The sequence below is a fragment of the Podarcis raffonei genome, chromosome 10, assembly GCF_027172205.1.
Source record: "Podarcis raffonei isolate rPodRaf1 chromosome 10, rPodRaf1.pri, whole genome shotgun sequence".
Classification (NCBI taxonomy): Eukaryota; Metazoa; Chordata; class Lepidosauria; order Squamata; family Lacertidae; genus Podarcis; species Podarcis raffonei.
Window position 1 is genome coordinate 38,058,727 of NC_070611.1, and position 18,787 is coordinate 38,077,513.

General features: G+C 37.7%; 1 protein-coding gene across 3 annotated transcripts in view; it reads left to right on the forward strand.

Annotated features, from left to right (window-relative positions):
• The window catches only part of LRRIQ1 (leucine rich repeats and IQ motif containing 1), a 99,497-nt gene that overhangs the window by 1,154 nt on the left and 79,556 nt on the right, over nucleotides 1–18,787 (forward strand). For 2 of the 3 annotated variants that reach the window (XM_053405655.1, XM_053405654.1), the window contains exons 2-12: nucleotides 65–213; nucleotides 1,611–1,722; nucleotides 2,282–2,376; nucleotides 4,249–4,378; nucleotides 4,721–4,950; nucleotides 5,617–5,691; nucleotides 6,331–7,941; nucleotides 8,538–8,690; nucleotides 9,773–9,923; nucleotides 15,599–15,792; nucleotides 16,973–17,100. In XM_053405655.1, the coding sequence (XP_053261630.1) occupies nucleotides 73–213; nucleotides 1,611–1,722; nucleotides 2,282–2,376; nucleotides 4,249–4,378; nucleotides 4,721–4,950; nucleotides 5,617–5,691; nucleotides 6,331–7,941; nucleotides 8,538–8,690; nucleotides 9,773–9,923; nucleotides 15,599–15,792; nucleotides 16,973–17,100 (3,020 nt within the window). In that variant the 5' untranslated portion in view covers nucleotides 65–72. Of the gene's footprint in view, nucleotides 1–64; nucleotides 214–1,610; nucleotides 1,723–2,281; nucleotides 2,377–4,248; nucleotides 4,379–4,720; nucleotides 4,951–5,616; nucleotides 5,692–6,330; nucleotides 7,942–8,537; nucleotides 8,691–9,772; nucleotides 9,924–15,598; nucleotides 15,793–16,972; nucleotides 17,101–18,787 lie in introns of those variants that run through there. The other variant, XM_053405656.1, reaches the window with a different exon arrangement.

Here is an 18,787-nt window from a genome sequence, read left to right on the forward strand (position 1 = left end):
ACCGTAGAACTAACAGTTCGGCAGCACATGCATTTCTTTTCTTTTTGCCTTTTCCATGTTACAGTAAAAGGAATGGAGGAAGATTATGATGATCGACAAATTGAAGAAGAAATAGAACTTGAATTAAGCAAAATCAGTTTTTCATCCTCTGAAATAGATGATCCTGATCTTGATCCTGATTTATCAGCAGAAGCTTCAAGTGACAGCGAACCAGTAAGTATTCCACAGGACTTGGTAGCATACAGTGATCTTTCTGCATACTTGACAAATTTGGCATATACAGTATACAGAGTTCTGGCAGATTGATATATTTACTAGTTTGGTTGATAATTGTCAGGGAACTGACATCGGAGCCAGAGGTGGAGGCAAGGCTCCCAAGCGATGCTGGAGAAGGGCCCAGCAGGGAGAGAGACAGCTCATCGGCTGGGGAAGGAAATCAGCGTAACACCAGGGATAAAGGGGGGCAGATGGGGGAATCGGCGAGGGGGCTCCAGGACTCCTTGCCGGAGACCAGCGGGGAGAGCACGGGTCCTCCGCTGCCCACACCCACCCTGCGCAGAAGACTTCCGCGCAGGGAGAGTAGGCAGAGACTTGGCGTCAAAGAACTTCTTTGCTGGAAGGGGTTCAAGAAACGGCCACTGACGGATTCTGCTAGCGACTGAACAGCCACAAAGTGAATGGCTGTCCAAACGGAAAAGGTTTAACCAGGCAACCTAGCCTAGAGTGGCGGTAATTTACGCACGAGCAACCCCTTAAACCATTACAATAATATATGCCATGGAGAGTACCATGTGGATGGTTTGTTTCTTAGTATCCTAGACCCTAAAGAAACTTGCATATAAGTTCTGCAGTAACATATTATAACATAAATGTAGTCCCCCTGATTGTAACCAGCATCTAATTCTCAGAGGGACTCCATGGTGGTATGTCCCACAGAGAAATTTACGGTCTGAAAATAAAAACATCCTGAAGATCCCAGGCCACAGAGAGGTTAGGCTGGCCTCAACTAGAGCCAGGGCTTTCTCGGCCGTGGCTCCAATCTGGTGGAACGCTCTGTCACAAGAGACTAGGTCCCTGCGGGACCTGACATCTTTCCGCAGGGCCTGCAAGACAGAGCTGTTCCACCAGGCCTTTGGTCAGGGCGCAGCCTGACCCCCTCCTCTGGCAATCTGCACAGAATTTTGCTTAATGGTTGCCATCAATTTGATTTTAATTAATTTTATAATGAATGTTTTTAGAATGTTGGATTATTTTGATTGTTGTTAGCCGCCCTGAGCCCAGCTTCGGCTGGGGAGGGCGGGATATAAATAAAATTATTTTATTTTTATTATTATTATTATTATTATTATTATTATTATCAGAGGGCTAAAGGTTTTCCACTGCTGCCCTATGAATTTATCTAATTTTTTTATAAACTTACTTAAACCATGTACAAATAACTGCTTTTAAGTGAATTAGCAGAAAGGTAATAAATAAATAAATAGGATTTGAGACTGCAGCACTTGTATTCCAATACTTCTACCTTACATAGTTCCACCTAGGGTTATACCTTAGCTGCAAACAAGCCTAATATGAAAATAACGTAGAATTTAATTTAAAATGTATATTAGATTTCAGATGAGCTACCAGAATCAGTTATCCATTATTTGAATTTTGTGAAGAAGAGCAGCCACAATGCAGAAAAGCTAATTTTGCAAGATTTGGAAAACGATGAAATATCAAGTAAGTGAGTCAGTTTGTTCTGCTACTGGTGTACAAGTAAGATGCTTATGTTTTACAAGAGAAACTACAGCACTCAAACATTTTTAGAATTATTTGTAACTCAAAAGTAAGTTAGCAGTATTCAAAATATTTAAATAGACAAATGTTAATACTCATTTTGGGTAGCAGTGGCTGTTTATCACTGTTATGGAGATTTTTTGTAAATATTAGCAGGAAAATTCCTGGGAGTGCAAATTTAGGAGATTGATAGAAACCCTTGTTTAACATTGGGCCTGCCGCAAATTATGCTTTGATTATTAAGATATCCTAAGTATGATTTGTATAAAACACTTACCTATTCCTTTCATTGGAATTTTAATGAGTCTTTTAAAGGTAGAATAAGCAAGCCTGAACTTGTATGGAACTTATTTTTAGTGTCAGATCAAATCCTGCCCATTTGAAAAGAAGTACTATCTTATTTATATATGTGCTAGTAGGATGTCTCACTGAAATGAGTTAGTTGAAGCTTTAAACAGTAACTTCTTCTGCAGTGTCTAAATTATAATTTCTTTATTTGCAGGTGATATATACAAGGTAGTTCCTAATAATGCTTCAGAATGCTTGGCTGAGTTGGCTTCTGAATATAATGAAGATCCAGAAGAATTAAAGAAAAGGGTATTCTCTCTCTATATATATTTACTAGGGCTACTGCCACTGCTCATTCCACTTGCCAAACATTCCTACAGTCTGTGATATATTGTGGGATCAGTGGTGTGTTGTGGGCTTGGCTTCAGTTTATGCGACCAGATGATGTGGACAAGATGTTCCTTCAGAGTGTGAGTCAGCAACTTCTGGACCATGTGAAATATCTCCACTGGCCAGCTGCTAGGGGGTGCAATGCAGGCTGCAAAATATGCCTTAGTCATTTGCACAGCCTCAGGGTAGGCACAGTTATGTGCACTAACTAATCTTCATCAGGCTTTCTGCATAGCCTCTATCTCCTCAGAATATCAAGGATCTACTTGGACTTCACAGTGCTGGAGGGGATGCTCAGAAGCAATTGTGTCAACCTCCTGTCTTAGCTTGCCATTCTGTAGTGAGAACAGGACTTTGAAAAGATCATCAGCATTTTCCACTGGTCAATTCTCATGAGGTACCTTGTAGGTACTAACAGCCTCTAAGGGCTGGGCTATCACCCTTGTGCAGGGGAATTACCACCAGGAATCTAAGCTTTATGAAACAACAATCCAGCCATGAGAAGATCTGCTCGGGTTGGGTTGGCAGAGAAGGGTGAGAAAACTGGATTTCTCTGTTGGGTTTAGACCTGGTGGCTTATTTCCTCAAGCCACCAAACTGGCTTCTGTACTGGGTACAGAAAATGGATGCCAGCCCTCTCACTAACCTGCATGAATTTCCTGTTCAACTTTGGCTAACATACTTATATACATGTTATTTAATAATAATCTGGTTATTATCTAAGATAGGTATGGGGAACCTTTGGCCGTCTAGGTGTTGCTGAACTACAGCTCCCACCAGTCCCAGCAAGCATGGGCAAGGGTCAGGCGATTTGTAGGCCAGCAACATCTGAGGGCCAAAGGTTCCCCCACACCTGATTTGAAAAAACCTTCGTCTTTACCATTCTCTTTAAAAAAAAATCCAGTTCAAATATAAGGAAATATTTTTAATAGGTTTTTTTTAATCCACTGTGTGTGTGTGTGTATTCTTATTTCTTTTTTCCCCTTGCACTAATACGTAGTTCAAATATATGTTTCCAGAAAAACTGTTCCTAGTGACATTCTTTTTAGAAACTGGCTAGTTATGACAAAAATAAAATTTCATATGTAGAAAAAAATTCAGGATCTGATTAGATTTCGGCAGTAGAGAGCAATAACAATATAGCAGAAAATGTGACACATGTAGAGATAAGCTTACATTGATTGTCATAACAGAAATAATTTGATAAGCTTGGTGGTTCCTCTAAACTTCCTTTAAAATATATTTTGAATATATCTCTGATAAAATACAAACTGTAATACAAATACAAACCTATTGTTGGGTAGGAGGCTTGTTTCATATTTTGCTTGTGGCAATATGCGTGTTGAAGTAGACTTCTATGCAGACATCCCTAATTCAATAAGAAGTCTTAAATGCAAGCTAGTGCTGTATTGCATTCACATTTTCTTTCACCAATCTAGCTGTGGTAGTAAACACAAACCCCCATTCAAAAATCGGTGATATTTCTGATTAGCAGCTTAGGAGGGAAAGCAAAGGAATTTAATTCAGTTCTCCTCCGCATTAAACAACTGAATAGTAAGATTGCTGCTCTTACAACAAGACCTCTGCACATACCAAGTTGGATTGTGGCCAATACAAGTGCTCCGAAACTTTTCATCCATAACAAATAACATCTGTTCATTACCTATACTTCTCCTACTATATCTCTTGCAATTTTGAACGATGACTAGCAGAGAACATAACTGCTTCTGTGTATAGTTTGATAGTTCCAAGCTCAACTACACTATCATGAAAATATTTGTTGCTGTTTAGGTATTGTCTGAAATAGAAGATGAAGATGAAGAACAACAACAGATCAATGTGACTTCTGATAATACAATAGAGGCCAATGATAATGGAGACATTGCTTCCAGTGAAACTGCTGATAGAAGTTCTTTGACAGGTAAACAATCTTATAAGATAGTGACTCACAGAGAATCACTCATCCTCATGACTTAGCCCAGGTCTCTGAGATCAATATTGTTTAGCCAGAGACTTCAGTTATTTTCCATACATGGTATGTTCTACATCTGCATGATATGAGCTATATTGTTGGGGATGTTGAAGATGAAGCAACCTCCTCTAGTGCAGAATGTTAAAATAGATTATCACAGACAGAAAAAAATAATACACCTTGTTTTTATGGTATAGTGCAAATTCTTAAAACCACCAGGAGCTGGCAACACAGTTTTATGGGGTGAAACAGTATGAGTGGTTCCAAGTTCTAATGCCTGCATTCTTCTAGATGGTGGTGACACAGACCTTAGCTTTACTTTCCAAGAAGTTGAAGAAAGATGCAAGCGAGAATATGAGCTCTGGGAAGAAAAGCAAAATGAACTTGAAAATGAAAGAATAAAACAGTTGAAAATTAAGAAGTGCATGGAAGAAACGCAAAATGAAGAGGAGGAAAAAAGGAGGCAACTACGGCAGGAGGAACTGGAGGCCGAAAGAATGAAGTTAGAAATGTTCCATGCGGTAATATTTTAATGTCGATAATGGGCATATTTAAAACCTGTGGGTCGTATCTTTTATTTATTTAGTATATCTTGTTTTTAGACTGAAATGAATTTGAATGCATTAAAAAATAATAAACATCAGAAAAAATAAAATAGAATTCATACATTAATGAAACACATTAAATTTAATACATTAAATCATGCAAATATCGCATAATAATTTAAACATATATGTGCCCTGTGTAGCTAACCTAGATACAGCTTAAATTAAAGAACTGAGTCTTCATAATATGCTAGTCATTGATACATTCTGACATGCTTTTCACTGACATTGATATATATATTATACTTCAAATGTTACAGGAAGGAATTATAGTGTAGCAATCAGCTCCTTTAGTGTACAAAGAGGGCCTTATTTCTCTTTGGTGCTACACATATTATCGAAGAGTGTGTTCAGAAACATTGCTTTATTGTTTATTATAAGAATACCAACAATCAAATGACCAGTATGATTTTCTAGAGGAACAGAGTTTAGTAAATGTTTCAGCTTTTGTCATTTGGTTTTTATAATTTTCCAGCCTTTTCTGTTACTTTTTTACATGCACCTTCTCTGTCAGACATTCTTCTATCTAACATTAATAAATTACATTGAAGTGCTAACATTGATGATCTATATTATGTACAGCAACAACAGGCAATGATAGAAAAGGAGCTGATGAAAGAGGAGAAGTCTTGGAAAGAACAAATGAGACAGCATGAGGTAATTTACATACAAGAATGTTGACAATTTTTATAAGATTGTAGCATTGTAGTTTATGTATAGGAAAATAATTCTCAGCCCACATATCATGCCCAAACTATCATAGGGTAGACTTATTGAAATTAATGTATCTAAGATAGTCATGTCTATTAACTTTCTTTGATTCTTGGCCCTGTAACCATGGGTGCTTGGGGCCATGGGTGCCATGCAGCTTGAATGGCCCTGGCATTGAAATTTGAGGGTGCCTGTCCCCCCATTGGAAATTTTGTGGGTACTTAGGCACCCAGGGCCCCAAGGAGTTGGCATACTAGCATTGAATACCACCCCAAGTTTATTCTTTCAGGATAGCAACATGCTTTTTCTACACCTGCTGGAACAATTACAAATAGCTCATTTCATATTATTATGATAACAGAGCCTATATAACAACAATACACTGAACAATAAATGGAACACAGTTCACTATATATGTTACAAATAGATTGACATCACCTCCCTCTGACCCGCCTGTTTTAATATGCCTATTTAATATGCAACCTATTTAATATAGAACCATTAATATCAGTTTCTATTTTATGTGATTTGTACGTCATAATTTTGGTATTTCTTACAAATGCTTACTTTTTTGTTTGGGCTTAGGAATTGATTAACAACTTACAGATACAAATAGAAGAAGAAAAGAAGGCATTTGAAGAACAACAAGCTATGGAAAGACAACACTTGGCAGAACTGCAGGATATGGCTGCTGTAAAAATCCAAGCTACCTTTAGAGCCTTCTTGGTATACCAAAAATATTCCCCTGTCTTGAAAGAAAGGAAAAAAGAACTGGAAAAACAAAGAGAATTGCAAGAAGCGATGCAAAGGGAAAGGAAAGAAAAGCAGGAAAGATTGATGAAGAGGGCCCTAGAGAGGAAGGAACAAGAGGAGAAAGAAAGAAAGAGATGGGAAGAAAAAGAGAGGCAAGAACTTGAGGAAAAGATGAAGAGGCATGAAGGATATGAAAAGAAGAAAGAAATTTTGAGACTTCAGCGAGAACAACTAATATTGGAAGAACTGAAAAGGACAGAAAAAGGCCACCTAGAATTTGTGATAGAAAAGAAAATGGAGTCAGCAAATGTGGATAAAGAAAAACTGTTGGCTAAAAACAGAAAAATAATTAAAGAAGTCAAAGAAGATGATGAAACTGAAAAATCAGAAAGGCAAATGAAGCTGGACAATATTGATAATGTTACAAAAATAACAAAGAAATTAAAAGCAAAAGAACAGGTAGAAGAAAGAAAGGAAGAAGAAACTGGCAAAATAAAAAGGGGAATGGGGGCCCCAAATACAGAGAAGGCTTTAGAAATAGCAAATAAGGAGGAAGAAATCAAAAAGGTAAAAGAAGAGGAGGAAGAACAGGTAGAAGAACGAAAGGAAGAAGAAACTGGCAAAATAAAAAGGGGAATGGGCCCCCCAAATACAGAGAAGGCTTTAGAAATAGCAAATAAGGAGGAAGAAATCAAAAAGGTAAAAGAAGAGGAGGAAGAACAGGTAGAAGAACGAAAGGAAGAAGAAACTGCCAAAATAAAAAGGGGAATGGGCCCCCCAAATACAGAGAAGACTTTAGAAATAGCAAATAAGGAGGAAAAAATCAAAAAGGTAAAAGAACAGGAGGAAGCTAAATATGGAAGAATGAAACTAATTGAGGGAAAGCAACAGAAAGTTGAAACACAGGAAAAAGGGTATGAGAAAAAGAAACAAGATAAAATGCATGAAATGATGCATGTAGGAAATGATGACAGATACCGTTTTTTGACAACTGTGGAATTTCAGGAAAATGGTAATACAAATGCTCTCAATAGTGAAACTATTACAATAGTTAATCAGGAAGACAGCAGGCATAGCAGTTGCATCAGCATGGATGTACAGCTAGATTCTGGAGGCGCTGGACAGATAGATGGGTCTTATGCATCTGAAAATATTAAAATAGAGCTTGCTTTAAAAGAAATTCATGAGGAAGTCACTAGTCGTTGGGCCAGATGTGAGAATTCAGTCAATTCTTTTGAGCAACCGCTCGTGCTTTCAGATTCTATTGAAAAGAAGAGGTTAGCGTGGATGAAAGGATGTAAATCCTGGTCTAGAATTTATAGGGAACACCAGGGGAAGAAAATAGTTGAAAGAAACAGGCCACGGAAATGCTCCTCTGGTCTGATGCCTCCTCTGAGTGCTGCCATGATAATGCAGGCTGGCCCTTGGAATTCTCTGCAACAGGTGAGTAAAAGTTGCAAGTTCAAAACTGTCGTACAAGTGTCTTGTGAATCCTTTTAGTGCTTATGTATCGCAGGCTATTCGTAGGTTCTTAGTGCTGACATAACATTCCCCTCGGAGGAAGTAAGAAGTGGAATCATAAAGTTTGCCAAAAATGCTTGAATAATTTACTGACTTTTATAGAAACTCTTTCCCACATTCCTTGTTCATTGTGTTCTCTAGTTCTGTTGATGCAAAGGGTTGGGTGGGGACTATGGCAGTATTGTGCAGTTAGGCAACCTGATCACAACCTTCCAAGAGACTTTACACCTCTTACACAGCCTGCAGAGTAGTGGATGAGCAAGACGAGAGTTACAGTAGCATAGAACAATTGTTGAATTGTTGGCACGAAGAAGTATATCTTTCCATTGTGGTGTGTTGGATCTCATGAATTGTTTTCTACCTCCACCCTCTGATATGATTTTGGATTTCTCCAAACTTTTTTGTTTTGAGCTAGAAACAATATTTTGGATGGTTTGAAATCACTGTTTATATAATGCATTGCAAATATATTTCAAATGCTGCAAGAGTATAAACTTTTTGTTATTGAATGTGTATAGGTGACCACAGTTACCTTTCAAGATTTGCCGGGCTGCAGCCTCTCCACGTTGTCACAGTGTTCAAAGCTACAATTTTTGAGTCTCAGACGTTGTGGATTGCTTTCTTTGGAAGGACTCAGCAACTGCAAAGATCTAAAATACATAGATGCAGAGGTACTATGTAGTTTTTAGTCTATGTTGAAGTGGAAATTATTTCAAAAGGTGCTGTTACACATTCACTCCACATACAATAAGAACATAAGAGCCCTAGTGGATCAAATCAAAGGTCTAGCTAGTCCAGCATAATATTTTCAAATAGCAACCTTCATACGGATATCTTTCACCTTGCTAGTAACCAGCCTGGCCAGGGAGGCTGCTTATCAGCAGGGTGGTGAATACACTGACAGCATCCCAGATCTGTCTGTCTAGTCTAACACAGATGCAGTGCCTCTAAGCCCATCCCCAAATCAATAGGTTTTCTGGTAAAAGATTATATTTCTATGGACAATGCCAACACCAACACCTTTGACCATCTAGACTGGTCTGGTGCTGTACCAAGAACCCAGATGTGCACAGCTGAATTACCCCATGCCCACCCAGTTTATGCATGTGAGTCGCAGTAATACATGTCAGGTCATCCCCTTCTAGGTCAAATCAGGGATGAACATAATTTAGTTACAGACTGACCTGGCAAATAGAAGACTAAGTGGCTAGCCCCCATCAAAAACTGCTGGAGGAGCTGAAAAGGGCCAAACATCTAGATCTCCATCCCAGGTGGTAATCAGTTCCTCCACTCAAATATTCTCTTGCCTACAATGAATGGAATTGAAGCAGTTTTACTGTAACTGCCTGCCAAAGGCTCACCCAGACACATCTTAACACCTTCACCCAATAACCCTGTGTACAGCACAAAGTTTAGGGGCACAGATGATAAACTAAAGCTCACAAGTAAGTGTATCCCATGTGGTAGACAGAATATAGTACTAATCTCATAAGTACACTCCTTTGCCTCTCACCCAGGGGAACCTACGGAAACCAACCTCCCTCCCAATTCAGCCTGGCTTGAACTGATTTTTGTATCAGTTTTAATCAGGATCGGGGGCAATAGCTGCAATCCTAAACACTTAACCTGGCAACAAATCTCATTCAATTTATTGAGCATTCTGAGTAGACATGAATAGGATTGTACTGTTAATTATTTTTAGTTCATTCAAAAAAATGTAAGAAAACTTAATATTTGTTTGGTTTGTTTACAGGAAAACAATATTAAAGGGATTAATTGTGAGAATCTTGAAAATCTCTGCATTCTAATTCTGAACAAAAATGACATTTCATCCCTTCATGGTTTATATGGCTGCACTAATCTTTGGAATCTTGAACTTTCCTACAATAAAATCACTCGAATTGGTAAGGGACTGACTATTTCCATTGATAAATAGTAGAACTGCAACCATTAGTAGGTAAATAAATGTTCTTAATAAGTTATTTTTATGTGATTAACAATAAACGCCTCTGTTAATTGGTTTGGGTTAGTAGCCTCTGTGGTCTGCTCTTTTTAAAAATATGGTGGTTGTCTCAGCACTGAGAGTCAGGTCATAGGTGGGCAGTCTTGTGGTTCCTAGTTACACTTCAGTACAAGTAAACAACTTTCATTTACCAGGGAAAGTAAATATGTGTCCATCTGCATATTCCCTGGTGCACTCAGTGTCTGTGGTGTGGAGCAGATTTTATATAAATGGCCAGTCTTGCTGATTAACTTGTTTCAAGGTAAAGTAAACAAGAAAGCTCACAGAAATTTGCGGACATAGTTGAAGGAAGACCTGTCTTCCGTTTGGCGCACTGTTGATCCCCATGTCTGCTCTCCTCCTTCCCTCTCAGCGCATCTATGCTGCAATCTGCTTGGTTGTCTCATAGATTTCAAGTGGAGCATTGGAGAAAATTTTGCTCTTGTTTTCATAGTTTCAACCAGGGTTCCTTTTGTTGATCATGCTAGACAAAGAAACTGTAGTGTACTGTAGTGTACATGAGTATGGTTAGTAAAATAAGGTACATATCTGATTTGTGGTTCATTTAATGAAGTAACATATTAGGAAACTGGTTTTCAAAACCTGAGGATTCAACTGATGAATCAGCAATGAAACATGGACTCGGCTGAATAAAAGCAAAAGCTGCCTTGGCTATCTTACTGTGCTAAAAAATAAAAGTAGCCAAAAAAATCCCCATGAGCAAATAAGATGTCTGCACATAATAAACAAAGGGGAGTATGAACCAAAGAATGACATTATAATTTATTTTATATTTCCAAAACTGTTGCTATTAGTCTCCTGTTATGAAAAATAGTGTCAAGGTAGCTGAATGAATGCTTCTTTCCAGTAAAGCCTCTTTATATGATGTCATACTAAAGTTTCTGCATCCCCAAAAAAGGTTACGACATTGAAAGTGAAAGGTTAAGAAGCTATTTTACTTCTAGTATATAAATCTTGTATATAAATGTTAATTTAAATGTGAACATTTATAATGTCAATGCACCCAATCCAGTTGGTTATGTTTTAGATTGCTAAATTTTCTATATTAAAGTGACAGATTTCTTAGGCACAAGCTTCTGCTTGGAATAGTGACTGTTGGTGTTCATTAAATCTCAAAGATCAGTAATCCAAGGTAAACCAACAAGGTGGACTGATTGGTAGCAGAAATGCTGGAATCTGTGTTCAATCTGTCTTCGGTGCCAGTAGTACTGTAAAGGATTACTTGTTTCAGATGGATTTCCTGAGGTAGAATATCAGAAAGATTAATGTGAGAGTGACATAATATGAATTGATGAGTCTTGGATATGAAGACTACAGGCCCAATGAGGCAAAAGCCTCCTGTCCTGTCTGTATATACAATGAAAGCACTGTGCTTACCCGTAAATGAGATGAGTTTGAATGAGAAAGTAGATGTTCAAGAAAACCACTTGGAGCCTGCTTTTCTGTCCTCATCAACTGCTTGGGGGAGGTCTGGTTTGTAAGCTGCATTTCATGTTACACAATCACATATTGATAGTTTTTTTTAAAAAAAAACACCTTATGGAATTACACAAAGATAGACTTGTGTTTTTAAAGATTTCCCCCTCCTTTTCCATCTCTGAGTCCTGTAGAGTTTCCCTAGGTAGATTTGGAAGTTGCAGTGCAACAACCCCACCCCAGTCCTTATTACATTCCGTTCAAATGATTCTGTGGCTGTTTCTTTAAAATGAGGCTTAAATTGCTGTCACTTACCTGGTAGTAAGTCCCTTGAGTATAGTAGGACTTCCTTTTGAGAAAGCATGCAGTGAATCGCACTGTCTGTATATAACATTTTAGTCCTTAGTGTCTCTTTTGTTTTCCACATCATGTAAAACTAAATGCAGAGAGAGTACATAGTTTAAACTCAGTTGATAAAATAAGGGGTTTTAAAATTTTTAAAAAATTGTATTGCATTCTATGAATGCTGACTGCTCATTATCAGAATAATTTAAACTAGTTCTGGATTTAAAAATATGCCTTAAATTGGATATTTTCTGAATTTTTGTTACTCTTCCTCCGTCTTCATGGTTTTATAATAATTTGAAAACTAATAAAAATAAATTAAAAAGAAAGAAAGTATAGGTTATTGATAATTTTGAAATCAGAAATGTAGTTAGTAAATAGTAAATAGTAAATAGAAAGTTTTGTTACCTTCCGAGTTACGCAGAACCCTTAAAACAAAGCATCACATATTATTATACCAATAGAGACTAAGCTATTAAAGAAGCTGGGGGATTTAATAGATTTAATAACAACTTAACAAATCAAAGATAGCACAAAGATAATCTCAGTGTCATTGGTTCAATCCACATGTTGACCAAAGGATTCCTGCATTGCATGGGGTAGATGATCCTCGTGGTCCCTTCCAACTCTACAGGGGATCAGAAACAGAAATGTATGCTATTTTATTTTTTTGAAGTGTTAGTAATTCCACACCTTCAGTACCTGCCAACCAGGCACCTCCCCATGCCCCCCAAAAAGACCGGGCCAAACTACACATGACACAAAATGTATAATTGGAAAACTTGTCTGATAGTGTGTACATTCTCTTTTTTAAATTAATAGGAGGCAAGGAGCCTATGGGAAGGAAATGTTTAACCCTTCCCTCCCTACTGTTACTTCTGACATGCATACACCAATTATTAGCCCCAGGAAAAGAAATTCCTGTTTTTGTTTTTAATAAAACACTGTGATGTGATTACTAATGGAACACGGGAGTGGGCGGGGAAGCATTGCTACCACTTACCAGGACAGTGGTGTAGCAGGTGAATCCAGGACTGCACTGGCACACAGGCAGAACCAATCCAGTATTACCAGGACAGTAGTGTAGCAGGTGAATCCAGGACTGCATTGGCACACAGGCAGAACCAATCCAGTATTTCCCCCCTGCATCACCTGACACCATTCCAATAAACAGCATCAACCCCAATATTAGGATGGTAGCAGAGCACATCCACAACAGCCACTCCTGATGAAACATGTAGTTTAACCCCTTACAATGCGATTTGGGTAATCCCAAGATTTATTTTTAAAATTTACAGATAATGCACCAAGCAAGAGTTCAACCTGTTATTAGATATACTGTTATTATTGGTCCGCTGCTTTATGCCAGCAGGAGGGGGATGATAACTGGACTTTCCTAAGGAAAAAAATGAATCCAAAGTGACAAGTCTAAATAACTCTTTTATATTCCATAAATCCACTAGGTGGTGCAGGTTAGCTTTCCAGATTATTTAACAGCAGATTCCAAACCGCTGACTTGCAATGTTGCGTTTAAATTTAGAAGCATATTTGAAATTATTTTTAGTAATTGTGGAATGGTACCCAAATCCATCCTAGTGGAAATCATATTTAAACCAGTAGTCTGATTCTTAGTCTTAAAAAAAATCTGAGAAAATTTAGTTCATGTAATGCAGAACTTGTGACATTTTAACAGTACAGTCTAATGGGTATCGGTTGAATTCAATGCAATTTACTTTCAAGTGAGTAAGTGCAGGATTGGTACTCAGTGCAGAGGCATTTTGGTTATAGATAGTAGGATATTTCCTGCTGATTGCTATATTAATATTGGATCTATTTTTTCATGTCAGCAGAAATATTTGTCGGTATTTTAAACTGAAATTCAAGGCATAGTTCCTGGTTTGAAACTTGGACCTCAGTCCAAATAAGCTTTCAGTAAACTTTTCAGCCTCGCAATTCCCAGAGCTGATGCGCCTATTTGTAGTTCAAGTTTAAGAACATCTTGTGACTTGGCAGTAGGAACAGCTATAGTAAAAGCAAGATGTCTCCACGGCACACATAGTTCTCTGCTACACATGCAAATTTCTTCGTTAGATCATGTCCCTAATTCTAACAAAAAAATTATTTTGAATAATGGATAATCAAAGTGTTATATGGAACCATATGTGGCAACATTTGTATTAGTGCATATTGCAGGCATGCACTATGGATTTTTCAGTCCATAAAACAGTCGGACTTCAAATAGAAAGGTTAGCGTACTGACTTTAGTTTCTTTCTCTGTCTCCATCAGTGTTTTGCAGACAAAAAGCAAGCAGCGAGCACATATGCCATGTCACAAAAAGTTGTTTTCATTTCAAAACAAAAAAACTGGGAAAGCATCACTCAACATCACACACGTTGTACGTTATAGCTAGGTTTGCCATACATCCAGAATTTCCCAGACATAGACAGGATTCGGTCGTCGGAAACGGTGCCCAGGTGGAAATTGCTGAAACGTCCGGGAAAATCTGGATGTATGGCAACCAATGTTTCTGGCACAAAAGAATCATCAGAAAATAAATATCTTCCCTGCCTCCACCTACAGATTTCTTAACAGTATCTGTTATTCACTGTTCTGTGCTTTTCCCACTCTGCCTTTTGTCTAATTAAAGTTGAAATTCACTCCCACAAGATGTAGTGATGGCCACCAACTTGAATGCCTTTAAAAGATGAGATGATTTTATGAAAGGATTGCTAACAACAATAGCTATGTGCACTGAGGTCTTGCTTATGGGCTTCCTGTAAGCATCCAGTGGGCAACTGTGAAAGCAGAGCCCTGAGCTAGAGGGGCATTCAAATGGATCCAGCAGTCTCTTATTATGTTTTCACATCATATTTCTATGATGTAAGGGTGCACAAACAACATGCACACAGCTAACTTAACTGAATGTCATTCTCTAATTGGACCCACCAGGTGAGATGCTGCAGATAGTTGCTAGAGAAAGTGCCTTTTCTTTGGTAGTGTCCTGACCTGGACAATTCTTTTGCAACCTGACTTAGCACCTTTCTTTTTTTAAAAAATAAAATACTTTTTTTATTTGATTTTTAAAAATATAAACACACAATGAACATCAATTCAGAATCCAAATACTGAGATTACTCCGAATCTCCTGACTTCCCCCATCCCTTCCATGGGTCCCAATAAAAATAATTACAACTGCATATCAATATTTGGCTTAGCACCTTTCTTAATGTCACTCGAGCACTAGGCAAAGGCCATTTTATCAGTCCTGATTTTATTTTCATTTTTTTGTCATGTGGTTGTATGCTGTCTTATATAGTTTATTGTTAATGTGCCTTTTAATTTTATGTATTTTAGATGTAATTTAAGTGTTCTGTATTCTTGACCATGCAAGCTTCCTTGAGAATTTGTTGAATGGAAATACAACATAAATATTCAGTAAAGAAATAAATTCACTTCCCTTTAAACAGAGAATATGGGGTGTTTATGAATGGTTTATGAATGCTACATGGTTTTAACAAATGGAGAATAAAATACAAAATGTGCTGATGGGAAGCTATTATGACTTGTTACTGATTTCAAAAATAAATAAGATTTCAATAAACAATTATATTATGGACTAGCTATGTCAATGCCTTCTCATGCTTAGTAACTATTTAGTATGATGATGGAAACAGAGGCAACATACTTGTTTTTTATGTATATAATATAAGCCTGTTGTACTTCTGATTCCTTAAGTCAAAACCAATGTAACTTTTTATTTCAATGCTTTGAAATATTGTAACTTTACTTTTTAGGTGGATTGGAGTCATTGAAAAATCTTCAGCGACTTGTTATTGATCACAATCAATTGATCAGCACCAAAGGACTATCTTATACTCCTACTCTAGTGTATATAGATTGTTCCTTTAATCATCTTACTCATATTGATGGCATTGAAAATTGTGGCCTTCTTCAAATTCTGAAGTTACAAGGGAATAACTTCAATGAGGTAAAAAAACTACAACACCTTGGCTGTTATCCAATTAAAGAAGTCTTACAGAGCAATTCTAGGCATGGGGGAAAGTCTGTGGTAGAGGAATTGTTGTTTTCTAGGCTCATGCCAGGCACCCCGATTTTCTCTTTTTTGCTTTTTCATTTTTCTCTTTCCGTTGCTTTAAATGAGAAGAAAAATAGCTGTGCCAGTTTTAAGCTTGGTATAGTTTTAAAAAAACCTTAAGAAGACCCATTCAGGGATCAGACCAAAGACACAGTCATATTCTTACAGTGGCCAACCAGATGATTACATGTTCTTCTGAGGAGAATCTGCTGGATTGTTACTTGGTAGCAATGCAACAGTGAGCTTTCTCTGTTATAGCAGTCACCTCTAAATATCCTGTGCCCAAGACATCTCTGGTAGCTGATCTCCTCCACCCATGGATTGCTCTATCCACTTGGTGGAAGGTCTGAAGCATCCAACACTATCAGTTGATTATATTTGCAGATGAGAAAAACCAGTAGTTCTGAATAAAAAGCACACTTTTGGGTTTCTAAAGATGTATTTATGTGCCTCAGCATACATTATTTTACATAATATATTCCTTCATGTTCAATAGAGAAGGTGCATTGCCTCTTCTAAGATGACACTTGGAGTGCCCCATTCTTATCAATGCATAAAGTTTTGTTTGATCATCCTGAGAGGGAATCACATAGTGTCACCCCTTTACCTGTTTTATAAGACTTCAAATTTCATCTTATTTCTGAAATAATGTGTTGGGAAAGGAGTGTTGGGCAGATCCATGCACACACACACCTGTATGCACATGTATGGTACACAGAATCATATCCCCCCATTGCTGCTGTTGAATGGTCACTATATACATTATTGAATATACATTTCAGTTTTTCAAAGGAACATCAGAGGCTGAAGCACCTTTAATTTTGGTCCCATTTAAATGTATATTCTCTACCTGTGTGTGTGTGTAACATCATCAACTGTTTATTTGCATGCCATTTTCCCACAAAATTGTGCTCAAAGTGACTCACAGCATATTAAATGAACAATAATATTTCAAAAACCTCTTAACAACTTATGCTGCAGTAACTGCAAATAGGATTGCAGCCTTAGTCATTTTAGTATGATAGCCAATGTGCTGTAATAATATGTTAATATGCTATTGATTTATGTTTAGTTCCCCAGCCTGGAAAATCATGTTTTGCTAAGAGAATTATACTTGGAAGACAACAGCATCTCAACAATGGAAAAGCTTTCTACATATTGGCTGCCTTTGCTACAGATACTTTTTATCTCACAAAACAGGTAAAACTAATAACATTATATTTTTTTGGGGGGGTGGATTACAGTGGTACCTTGGGTTAAGAACTTAATTCGTTCTGGAGGTCTGTTCTTAACCTGAAACTGTTCTTAACCTGAAGCACCACTTTAGCTAATGGGGCCTCCCGCTGCCGCCACTGCGCTGCTGCTGTGCGATTTCTGTTCTCATCCTGAAGCAAAGTTCTTAACCTGAGGTACTATTTCTGGGTTAGCGGAGTCTGTAAGCTGAAGCGTCTGTAAGCTGAAGCATCTGTAACCCGAGGTACCACTGTATAAAGTTCAGACCCTTTTAAAACTGGAAATACAAGGAATGAAGTCAGGGCCCTTCTGCATACAAAGCATACAGCCATGGGCCTTTCATACATATTGAACCCTGTTGTGTGACTTCTCTCTTTCCCCTCCCTTTGCTGCTGTATATTGCAGTCGACAGCTGGTGAAGTGCTTCCTGTTGTGTGGAAGCACTCTGTCATAATAGCTGAGTGGATATTTGGCTGACATTTCTAGCAGGAAAAGCTTCCCGTACCTCTGCTGTATGTGTCAACATCTTTAACATAAATCGTTTGGGCAAAAGTGAGAATGAGGATGAAGTGGATAGGCATGACTATAAATATAGCTGGAATGGATGACAATATCAGCAGAATGGATGATTAAAGCAGTAAAAAATGTAGTAGTTCAGTAGTTGATATTTGTAGTTTCTTTACCAATGTGGCCATGTTCTAAGCAGCTCCATATGCTTTTGCTATGGCATAAGTGATTGGATGTTCTGTACAGAAGGATTGAATGTAATGAAGTAAGCTGTTGAAAGAAAAGCTGTTCCTTTGCTTTTATCCTGCAGCTGATACAGTTGTATGATTTCTTCTTAAGAGTGTGCAGTGAGTGTCATTTCCTTTTTTGTTGACTGCTGGAAGCCCCTATGAATGTTAGGATTGTGAATCCACATATTCCTTAAGAATAAAGCTCCAGTAGGAAAGTCTAATTTGCAACTAATAGATGATAACAGGTCTTCATCTTTAGTTTATAATAGGAATAATTGATTTTTAAAGGTAAACATGGATGCCTAATAATGCTTTAGCAGACAAAATACTGATAGGTGACTCGTAATATTTTTTAAAGCATTGCACATATAAAAAATTTGAACAGTATGTTTATCTGGATGACTGCCCCTGTTAAAAGAATGAAGTACATTATATCTGCATGATGTGAGAAGAACACATTTTCATATTTCAAAGTTGTCCTTATTTATCTGTGCCTCAAGTCCCTATCAGGGAAAAGGTGGGATAAAAATATATAATAACAATAATAATATTTCCGTATGTACCACATATTTATTAAGCAGAATACCTTCCCCCTTTTCAAAGCAGTTGTCCATCAAGTTTTATAAGTTGTATCATGTAGGAATTTCCGTGGTTAAGAGAGCAAGAGCACCCTTCTCCTGTTCCTTCCTTCTCGGGCTTTCAATACTTTTCGCTACCCTTCTATTTCAGCACCAACCAAGGTTAGCTCAGGAGAGGCAGCTTTAAAATAAGCATTTGAAACCTTATTCTAACTGTGATTTCAAACTCTGTTTCAGCTAATGCTGAAAAGAGAAGGAGTAATTAGAAAAGAAGAGGGACCGAGGAGCATATGAGGTTGAGAAGGCAAGGAAGTGTGCAAGTCTGAGGGGTTCTCCAGA